At 37.0% G+C, this 12,193-nt stretch overlaps 1 protein-coding gene across 1 annotated transcript; it reads right to left on the bottom strand.

Annotated features, from left to right (window-relative positions):
* Nucleotides 1-3,287: 3,287 nt before the first annotated feature.
* LOC130042787 (olfactory receptor 4C15-like) lies at nt 3,288-4,223 on the bottom strand. The gene has a single exon (XM_056134984.1). The coding sequence runs from the start codon at nt 4,221-4,223 to the stop codon at nt 3,288-3,290; it is 936 nt and encodes a 311-aa protein (XP_055990959.1).
* Between the last annotated feature and the right edge of the window lie 7,970 nt (nt 4,224-12,193).

Genomic DNA, 12,193 nt, shown 5'->3' on the forward strand with positions numbered 1-12,193 from the left:
TAAATAGACATGTCTTTATAAAATAAATAATTTGAACCTGTTTTCCACAATTTCTTCCATATTTCTTTACCATTCCTAATTTAGTCATACAAAATTTTATGTGATAGCACTACATGAATTTTCATTCTAAAAGTCAAGGATTTCTAGAAAATTAACTAGAGTGCTTGGTGAATCTAGGAATTGGCCATTGAGTTTCAAAAGCGACAAAGAAATATAGTTATGGATTTAAACAGACAATTAGAACATGACTCTATGAAAAACAAGTCTTCAAAAAAACTATACTGGATATTGCTATGGAATGCCGACATAGTCATGGAAATTATTCATTTACCTCAATACAATTATACACGAAATAAAGTCCTTAATTTTCTTTAGAATTAAAATAAAATAGTGTTCGTACAGAGAGAGTTAGAGATGCACAAATAACTACATACTTCAATTAGCAATTCAGATGATCCTAAAATTTGTAAAGACTAAATTATTTCATAAATATATAAATTCAAAGCATTAGATTTTTATAGAGAAGTCAGACCAAACCGAAGAAATTCTGATCTAAGAGAAGCAGCAGGAAATAAAGATGATCCTCACAACTGGCTTTGAGTAAGAAGCATACCGCTTGGGAAATGAAGGGATAAGACAGCCAAGGGAATGCAGTAATGGTAGACATAACTGTACAAGGAGGGGAAACTGAAAGGCGTCCTGTGTTTTGGATGAAACCTGATCAGTAACATTACTATAAATCACAGGCCTAAACAGACAAACTTAGAATTAAAATTTCAGGGTCAAAAGTTGTAAAAAGCACCTTTCATAGAGGCAGACTGGTGGGTGGGAACCCAAGCTGAGGGTGGTTGAGAGAGGCATTGGTGGAGGGAAGTGGAAACAAGTGAATAGATTGGTGTTGAAATATTATATACTTGAAACTAATCATGTGCATCTCTGTCATTCACTGTAACTAAATAAAATAAAAGTAAAGATGATTTAAAGCATCAATCTTTGTTCAATCTTTGTTGCACTATGGCCAATTTACAGCCATCATGTCTTCCCGTGCACTCAGCCCCCCTCCCTCCAGTTGGCCCTCTAGCCTCAAGCTGTCACCCCATTTACATGACTTTCACCAGTAGCCCCAGGAATTTCCTGGGAACCTACAAGAGGGCTTCTTGCCCCCAGTTGAGAAACTCATCTAAAGAATCTTAAGAGATGAGTAGCTTGCATTATTTCAGAAAAACAAAGTTTTGACCCCCATAAAATCGACATTCATATCAAAACACAAACTTCTGATTTGAATTTACAGGCAGACAATGGAAAAACATGAGTTAGATCCTGTAATCCTAATAATTTACTAACCAAAGAGAAAACTTGAGGCACAGACAAACTTAAAATTAAAATTTCAGACAAACTTAAAAACAGAGGCAAGCAGCCCTTGACAATAAATGATCAAATGCTATATACCATAAATAATGTCTCAGATCAGATAAATACTGCCTCAGAGATCTATCAGAATTCAGCCATTCTGCCTTCACCCTTGTTGGACAGTTCACTCCTCACTGATTTGAGGCTGGGGGATAATAATAATAATAATAATAATAATATATACTTTTCCTATCATTTAAATGTACCATTTTATCTTTGAATTTGTAGTTTTTTAACAGTTCAGTTTAATATTAAATTATCAATAAAACTGCTCTTGGACACTACTATATTAATATTTTATTTATACTACATATTGTATATATACGACAGTTTCTATATGTCTAGATTTTATTGTATTGTTACTTAGGTGATATTAAAGAAATTATAGGGTTGTCATGTACCAACTTGAGTTACTAAGGGTCTATGTAACCAAGGATATAAAAAAGATACCTTATTTTACATATTCTTCAGAAATATCAAAGAACAACTTTTTCAAAAACCACCTCCAAGTTGAAAATTTTTCAAAGTGAACTTTGTATCATGGTAGGTTATTTATTTTCATTGTATGGGAATAAACCCTTTTTAGAATGAATTGCAATTTTTTGAGTCTAGGAAGGTTTATGAATCTGACTTTCCATAGCTATTAGGTGAATGTTTTCCAATACCACATAAAAAAACACATTGAGTTTAAAAGTATTTACAAATTTGATAATGTGTATAAACATCTTGAAGAGCTTAATTTATAAATTACAGAATAAATTACACATTGAGTGTAAGCACATTGAAGGGACAACATAAAGAAAAATTTCAGACAAACTGAAAAACTATGTAACATAGTATTAGAAACAAAAAAAGCTTTCCTGGACAAAGATAAAAACAAATCAAGGGGAGAAGACAGGGAGGAGAAATAAAGGATAAATAGGAATTAGGGCTTTGTTATATCACTAATGTGAGTGAATGGTACAGCCATATATCGAAAACACAGACTGAACAAAACAGAAAACGTGAGATCTATGGGATGAGTGTTTGATCATTGTATGTCCGAGATTTAAATCTCAAAGCTTTGTAACTGTTCTTACGATGACTCAATAAAAAAAAAAAAGAAGTCAAATGAAGATGATCTTAAAAAAAATAGAAATGGGGGTGTCAAGTTGTGATTTGTTTCTGAAATCTGCCTGCATTTTTACAAACTACACTGATTTCAAATCGCTGCAATATTTTATTTTGTATTATATTTTGTATAATTTAGAGTTGTTTTGTAAAAACATATTTTGTCACACAAGTGGCATTATCAAATAAAATATAAATCGCTAAAAAAAACGTGAGATATAAACTACAAACACTGAAACTTTATGATTTGTCTGTCCAAGTTGACCAACAGAAATGGGCTGCAGATAGGGGTGGGGAGTGTATATGGGAACACTGGTGGAGGGAGGTTAACAGTGATGGTGATATTGGTTTTGAAATATTTTATACCTAAAATTTAACTATCAGTAATTTTGTAAATCACAGTTTTGTATAAAATATTTTTAAATGAGAAGTGTTCCTCCGGAAAAAGAGTTTAGTAAGTTTCACTTATATATTTATAAATATTTTTAATTATCCTCACAATTCTTGAAAATTTAAATGAATGAGAAATATTTTTATGTTGAATTCTAATTGTGGATACAATTCAACTCAACGTACATGTAAGATTTTTAAGATGCTTATTAGGACATCTAAGCAGTAGAGGAGTTAAGATCATTTTTCCCCAGGTCTCCTATATAGGTAATTAAATTAATTTTAGTCTTCCTTCAACAACTCAGTCGAAAAAAGTTTTAAGCCAGGAGAATTGGAAGATTGTGTACTTAAATGCTTTAATTTTAAATTTCAGGCATCTACTTTTTACAAAGGTTTGCCATTGAGGTATTCCAGAACTTACTTATGGCATTTTTTACTTCTTTATTTCTGAAAGTATAAATTACAGGGTTCAGCAGAGGAGTTAGCATGCTGTACAATATCTCCACCATTTTGTCAAAGTTGAAAAACATTGGAGGCCGTGCATATTCAAATGTACATGGACCAAAGAATAAAATCACAACAGCAATATGGGATCCACAGGTGGAGAGCGCTTTCCTCTTTCCTTCACTGCTGTGTCCTCTTATGGAGAACAGGATGACACCATAGGACACAAGCAATATGGAGAAGATCAGGATGCAAAAAAGTCCACTACTGGATGCCACCAATGGGCCAAATTCATCATTATTAGCACAGGAAAGCTTCATTAATGGGTACAAGTCACACATAAAATGATTGATGACATTGGGGCCACACAGAGGCAGTTGGGAAGCAAAGGTATTTTGGATAATGGAATGCAGAAAGCCCCCTGCCCAAGCTACCCCCATCAGAATGTTACAGATCCTTGAGTTCATGATTGTAGTATAATGCAAAGGCTTACAGATGGCCACATACCTGTCAAAGGCCATGGCTGTGAGGACAATCATCTCCACACCACCAAAAAGATGAAGACAAAAGATCTGAATCATACAGCCTGCGAATGAGATGGTTTTCTTCTCAGAGAGAAGGTCAAAAATAATCTTAGGGGCAACGACAGAGGAGAGACACACATCCAGGGAGGACAGGAAAGCCAGGAAGAAGTACATTGGGGAGCCCACAAGTGCTGGACTATTAAGGATGGTCACCACAATCAGCAGGTTGCCACTGACTGTTGCAAGGTAGACCAATAGAAATAAAACAAATAATACTTTCTGAACATCAGGGTTTTGTGAAAACCCCAGCAGAACAAATTCATTGACAAAACTTCGGTTTTGCATGATTTCTCAGGAAAATCTCAGAGCTACCACAGTGGGTATATAGATCTGCAATGTAAGCATAAGAAACTCATGTCAGACAGTTTTATTATCACAGGGTTCATAAGATGATTTTTCTTTATGAAAATTGTCTTTCCTATTTCTGCAATTATTGTGATGCAAAATTTGATTGTTTTGTAAGAGGTAGTGTGGAATACCAAGCAAAAATGTAAAGAGAAAATATTGTTAAACAGCAAGAGTTGACTATGATTTCTGTATAGAGGCAAAGGCACAGGTGAAAAGGTTGCAAGACAAACGCTCTTTGTATTGCAAAGTCTGACTGTTGGGTAGTCATTTGCTAGAATCCACTGCAAATTTAAAATTGAAAATTCAATCAATTTAAAAAGTAAAATCTAGGGCAAGAAGGGTATGTTACTAGCTCAAGTGTATACAGTTAAGGGACCATATTAACCTCAGAAGCATAGATTGCATCTTCCAGAGTTTTAAAGGCTGTACAACAATTTGAAATTATTCTTGAAAACAGAAAACTATGAAATATAGATCTCACCAGTTTTAGTCTCTTGAAAGTTCAGTGATGGCAAACTTTAACTGTTTGTGCATAAAACTCCTCCAGAGGCTGGCCAAAAAGTGAATGTTGTCCTCAAGTTCTGTTTCTATATCTGAAAGGAATATGAAGCAAATCTTAGGTTGATGAGGTAGAGAATATTTTCAATTGCTTATAAAGCACTGCTTCCAACTTGATTGTGTGTATACGAGGGGAATAAATTAGAAATCAATATTTCTAATTTGACTTCCAAATATATATATGTGCATATAAATGTATATATAAATATATATATTCCAAATATAATTTAAAGTGTTTTCTCTGAGAAATCATGACCTAATACACTTGTTAGTTCCCTTGGTGAATTGGACTGTTTCCAGCAAATGATTTTCTAATACTGTTACCTATGGTTTGGTTTTTTGTGCTTGCAAATATTTGATGTCCCTGACCAATTAGAACTTTTAAATTATTTATAACTTTTGGTTAAATGCCCTCATTTGTACTTGAATATGATTTTATTCCCTTAAGGAATAGGTCAATGAGTTTATTGCATAAGGCTGAGCTGAAATTTCAGTGTACTTAGGAAAATGCTGAGTGCTGAGATAAGGCTCGATATCAGTGTGTAAGAAAAAATATGGTAATCAGAGTTCTAAATCATATTTAGTAAGTGAACTTTAGGAATATATTTGCAACAATGAATAGTTTAATCATACATACTCTAATATCCTTTGCTCCTGACCTTGAAATCTCATGATTTTAAATCTAATATATTTATTCTAAAGATTGAAAATTTTCTCTTTTCAATTCTTGAAAAGAAGAAAGCCACATCTGATTTACTCTTGTGGAGTTTGTGATGAGATTGAAGCAGTAGGGAAAACTCAGTTTCTTTCAGTAAATGGTAGATCTAAGAAGTTTAATGACCTTTATAATTTTATACTACCTATTTTGTGTTTACTCCCAATGAAGATGATAAATCACGATGACTCATCCAAAAGTGAATGCAGAAACCAGTATACATCCATGACCTATGCAAGGGGGAATACTTATTTAAATTGAAATTTCTCCTGTTTCAACATAGAAGAACGACCTGATATGGGCATATACCCGGAAGGGTGACATCTCACAAATATGGCTGTGCAACATGCTTCTGCCATGGTTCCTAGTTGGACATACATTATGTATTTTCTACATTATCCTAATCCCTGCATTTCCTAATACCTTACTTTTTGTTTCTTGGAGGACTTTAATAGAATCATAAAATAATTGTGTGATGATGATATAAGAAATATAACAAGACTATTATTTACAGAAAAGTGTTTTTTGTGATTTATACATTTTATTTTCATAAAGTAGTTCACAATAGTTCATTACAAATAATATTCAAATACCGACCCCACCAGTGAATATTTTCCCACCACAATAAGAGGGAAGTATGCGAAACCAAACAAATGTGTGCTACTTTAGGTACTGGAGCAGTAGGGCTGGAGCGATAGCACAGCGGGTAGGGCGTTCGCCTTATAAGCGGCCAACATGGCCGACCCGAGTTCGATTCCTCCGCCCCTCTCGGAGAGCCCGGCAAGCTACCGGGAGTATTCGATATGCCAGACACAGTAACAACAAAGTCTCCAATGGAGACGTTACTGGGCCCGCTCGAGCAAATCGACGATCAACGGGAGGGCCTTTACCTTTTTACCTTTACTTTAGGTACATCAATGTGCTAGAGTATTTGCCGCAACATTCCAAAAAATACTTTATCGCTTCTACCGGGAGCTTTTTTTTAATACTCTTTGGATCTTGGCCATCGATGAGATTACATGGCATCGAGGGAAGTTTGTGGGTATGACTGCCAAGCTACTGTAAAACTGAGGATCTCTGTGAAGAAGGCCCAGTTCCAATCCAAGGAGGCCTGGAGATCTCAGCCATGGGTCCCGCATATCTGAGTTCCTTGCTGGTTCCTTCATGGGTGAGGCTCATCTGAGCATGTGGAAAGTGGCCTTGAGCACAGCTGAAGCTGGGTTCTAGAGGTTTTTGGTTGCCACGGTTCTGCTTGGGGCAGGAAGGGAAAGTCAACTTGCTCCCCTGTGAAATGCCCCGGTGAAGACAGCCTGACACTCTTATCAGGATATTCTGCCCACAAAAGTAGTTTAAGAAATAAATGTGGCAGTGGTGTGTTTTAGTACAGTGGGCAGGGCATTATCCCGGCATGCAATAAACCATGTTCAGTCCCAGGCAACCCATCGGGTTTCCTGAGCAAGGCCAGGAGTAACCCATGAGCACAGAGTCGGGAGTAAGCCCTAGGGACCACTGGTCATGGTCCCAAAACAACAAGAAAAAAAATAGAGTTCAATGACAAGTTAGATACAAGGTTTTTCAGTACTGAAATACTTAAAGTTTTCAAGCTCCTAAATAATTTAAATGCTTTATTATCTTAACTGAATTTAAAATTAGTGTTCCTTGTTCACTTGAGACTTGAAGGAAACAGCATTCTGTGATCATGCATCTGGATTTCACATCACCTTGTCCTGGTGGTGCCATTGTTTACCCTTCTCTGGAACCTGACATTCCTCACTTTAGGCTTTCCCTACATGAGGGCTTCTGCAAAAGCTTTTTCATTAACTTTTAATCTTTACCCACCATATTGGTTCAGGATATTTCTGTCTTATCCATCAGCTCTCTATTTAGATACCACCTCTCTGAAAAGACATCAAGTTTTCTGCAATATTTTTCCCATCTGCATTTCTAAAAGTGTACTTTTAAGAATTTTCCGTGTGTTCAAAAATGTTCAAGTACACAGCCAGGCCTCCTTTATGCAACTCAAAAGTTCCCCACTGTCATTTCATATCTATTACCATTTCTTCCCACAATTCCTTCTTCCCTCATTATTTACATCCCCCTTCCCAAACGCACTGAACACAATCACCTTTATATTTGTTCCAAGCTAATGGGTTTACTGAGACATTGAAGTATGTGGGGCCCCAGGGTGACTTACATGAGATGGAGAGGAAAGAGATGGCTACTCTCTCCATATCCATCTCTGCCACCCAGGTACCTGCTGGGAAGTCTAGGACTGATGAAGTTTTCAATGAGCCCCTTCACATAGACCTCAATTCCAGACAGCCCCTCTGTGTAGCTATCAAGTCACACCTGACATTGACTTGTTCTGCCCTCAGAGGAGTTAATCTCTACCACCCAACTTTGGGGAAACATTGAACTCAGGCAGGAGCAAGGAACTGCTCTTTACAGAAAAGGAAAGACAGTACTAGTCCTTACCCAGGTCATCCACGTCCTCATTTCCTCACAAAAATGAACTTTAGGAGTAGGTTTGCAGTAAAGTAAAAAACAGATTTTATTTGGAGGTTTTGAGGAAGAGGAAGGAGAGAAAGAGAGAGTAATGCACTCAAGTGAGAACATGGGCTTCTCCAAAGCCAGAGAACGCCACATAATGCATCTCAAGAGGAGAGATGCAGGTGACACATGTGCTTGCCCACGTGACTTCTGTTCCATAGAGCTGAGAATGTTCTGTCAGGCAGCTACCTTTATCTCTGACCATATTCCCCTCATAGATGAACTCCTCTAAGGCCAGACTGGTACACTCAGACATGTGCTGGGGAAGCCCACGTCTCAGCCCCTCTAGGAAAGAATGGGGAGCAGATCATCGGCACCCCACTCTCAAAATACTTATAGCCAACACTAATGACTGTTTATAATATCCACATCCTAGTTTATTGACATAGATATGTTTTTTAATTTGTGCATACAAATTCTCTGAACTTGTCAATATAACACAAAATTTTAAAACATAATCTAGAGTCAGAAAAATTACATGAGTAGTTCTCTTACACAGGTAAATGAGAGACCTGTGGTTCTATTCAATTCAGAAGCATAGAATACAACATCTATACTTGAAGTGCTATATCACATTTTTTAGTCTTTCCTGAAATCACAAAAATGCAAATGATAGATTTCACCACATGTCAGTCTGGAAGATTATGGTGATGACAAAATCCTATTCTCTGTGAATAAATGTGCATTCAGAGTCTGATCAACAAGTGAAGGATGTTCCTAACTCCTAGTGCTACTTCTATGAGGAAGAAAAAGAGCATCTCTGGCTTATAATATAGAGAATGCTCCCCTCGCTTGTTCTGCACTGCCTTCAACATCATTTGAGGTTGGTGGGGATAAAGAAATCCAAATTTCCCCCTAGATTTCAAAGTGCAATTTACGGAGGTTTCATTGTAAAATTATGAACCTGTAGAATCATCTCTCCTTCTCCTGGGAATGTGTATATTTCCAAACTTATGGTTTCCTAGTGCTGATATCTCTTAAGTGTTGATGTATCTTAAAAATTAGGTATTTTCCTCTTTCTTCTTTATTCCTATTATATTTTAAAATTTTCTCCCAGGTTTCTAATTGAAGATGCTTTCGCTCCGATCAGGATTAGAGCACTAGTCATTTATGAGTGAAATATATTGTATTTACAGAAAAAGGCACAAATGCAAGGATGGGAGAAAAACTAGGAAGAAGTGCATTGGGAATCTCACAAGTGTCAGGCTGCTAATGATGGTCACCACAATCAGCACATTTGCCACTGACCATTGCATTATAGACACACAGAAAACAAATAATACTTTTCTAAACATCTCGATTCTGTGAAATCCCTAGGAGGACAAATTCACTTATGAAACTTTGGTTTTGCATGATTTCCCAGGAAAATTTCAGAGCTACCAGTGTGGATAAATATAATCTGCAATATTAGAATCGGAAATATCAGACAAATTTATTATCTTAGGCATTCATAAGGTAATTCATTTATTAAATATGAAAAATTATCTTTCATATGACTCTAATCAGTGAAATGCAGAATGAGAATTTTTTATAAGTGTTAGTATAGGATATCAGTATGGAGCGATAGCACAGCGGGTAGGGCGTTCGCCTTACAAGCGGCCAACATGGCCGACCCGAGTTCGATTCCTCCGCCCCTCTCGGAGAGCCCGGCAAGCTACCGAGAGTATTCGATATGCCAGACACAGTAACAACAAAGTCTCCAATGGAGACGCTACTGGGCCCGCTCGAGCAAATCGACGATCAACGGGAGGGCCTTTTAGTATAGGATATCAAGGGAAATGTGCAACATAAATTGTCTATAATTTCTCTATGGGGAAAATTCAATGGTGAAAATATAGTAAAATACCTTTTATATTGCTAGCTCTTATCTTTGCTAGAATGCTTTGTAAAGGAGATTCTGCTGATTTCAATGTACCTGATTTGTTTCTTACATGGTTGTGAATAAAATTGTTACTTGTGATTTATTTCTCTATTTGTCTATTGTATCATACTTACATACAATAATGCAACACACTTCTGTGAATTTCTTTGTATCCTGCTATTTTATTATGCAGAGTTATTCTTTCTAAAAGTCTTTAATAAAATCTATAAGTTTTAATGTACAGTATCATGTGATCTGTGAGTGGTTACAACCGAAACATCTTCACTAACGTGAATCTCTAATTCTTCTTATTGCCATATTGCTCTGTCTAATAATTCAACCCAGTGCTAAATAATAATGTTGAGGGGAGACATACTTGTCTGGTGCACAGTCTCACGGGAAAGTCTGTCAGTTTTTCTCCATTATGTTTAGTGTTGTCTGTGGTTTCATTCTTTCAATCTTTCATAATACTAGAAATCTCCATTTTGTTGAGAGTTTATATCATCCATGAGTTTTTAATAGTATTGCCAGGTTTTCTCTGCATGGTTGGGGATGGGAAGGCTCATATTGCTACAGTAGTGGAGAGTTATTCACACTATAAGCTAGGCAGTGGGGAACAAAAAAGAAATAAAGATTAAAAAGAATTCAATCATGTTATTTGGACTCCCCATTTACCATAAGCTCATGTAAGCACACTAAACTGGGAAATACACAAAATGAAAATATTTAGTTAAAATTCTGAATTAAAATGCTCTGTTTTAATTAGGAGTCATGATATTATGCATATTTGTAGATTTTCTCCCATCATCTTTTCATGCTATGATTCAACTATGATTTATAGCTATGAATCAGCTATTGCTGATTATAATTATACACTGACAACACCTCAGTCCTACTGATTCCTCAACATCAATCTTTCACCACTACATATCCTACTTTCTGTCCAGATACTTGATTCTTGAGATTTTTAGAATATCCTGATTCTTCATTGTATTGCATAAGAACAGATGAAACTGCCAACCTTTAAAAAATGTAGATCAATGCTGATCAGTGTCACTAGATACATAGCAGTCAATTTAGCACAATTTTTAGCTTACTCTTTTTCTCTTTCACCTTCATTATGTCTATTATGTTCTGTAAGGGCTGGAGCGAAAGCACAGTGGTAGGGTGTTTGCCTTGAACGCAGCTGAACAGACCGACCCAGGTTCGATTCCTCTACCCCTCTCAGAAAGCCCAGCAAGCTACGAGAGAGCATCTTGCCTGCAACGCAAAGCCTGGCAAGCTACCCATGATGTATTCGGTATGCCAAACACAGTGACAAGTCTCACAGTGGAGATGTTACTGGGCCTGCTCGAGCAACTCGGTGAACAATGGGAGTACAGTGCTACAGTGCATTATGTTCTGTATAATTAATAAACTTCATAATCTACCTTTTTTAAATCTTGGATCAGCAAAGAGGAAGCTGGAGCTCTTTCATTGATAGTGATGCTGACCCTTCCCTCCTTTTTCTTTTCTTACTTTTGATTTTCTCAAACTTAACCACTAACCCTACTCTTGACTGGAAACATAAACAACAACATAAATAGCACATTAACACATAATTGCATTATTTGTTTATACACTATGAACTGTATTTATAAAATAATGCAAGAGAAAATAAATAATATGAGAAGAATAATAATGATAAAATAAGTTTTTGCTGCTGTAGTTTAAATATTACCTAAATATAAAAATCGCTGTCAGTGTTACTGTCTTTCCACTGTTCATCAATTTGCTCTAGCGGGCCCAGTAACATCTCCATTGTGACACTTGTTACTGTGTTTGGCATATCGAATATGTCATGGTTAGCTTGCCAGGCTTTGTCGGGCAGGCGAGATACTCTCAGTAGCTTGCCCGGCTCTCCGAGAGGGGCAGAGGAATCGAACCTGGGTCAACGGGTTAGCTAGGTTGGCCGCATGCAAGGCAAACGCCCTACCTGGGAGAGATAGCACAGCGGTATGGCGTTTGCCATGCATGTGGCTGGCAGCTGGCATGGCTGACCCAGCTTCGATTCCTCTGCCCCTCTTGGAGATCCCAGCAAGCTACGGAGAGTATTTCACCCACACGGCAAAGCCTGGCAAGCTACCCCTGACTTATTCGATGTGCCAAACACAGTAACAAGTCTCACAATGGAGAGGTTACTGGGCCTGCTCGGGCAAATCAATGAACAACGGGAGGACAGTG

This window comes from Sorex fumeus, unplaced genomic scaffold (genome assembly GCF_029834395.1).
Source record: "Sorex fumeus unplaced genomic scaffold, SorFum_2.1 ptg000007l, whole genome shotgun sequence".
NCBI classification, from domain to species: domain Eukaryota; kingdom Metazoa; phylum Chordata; class Mammalia; order Eulipotyphla; family Soricidae; genus Sorex; species Sorex fumeus.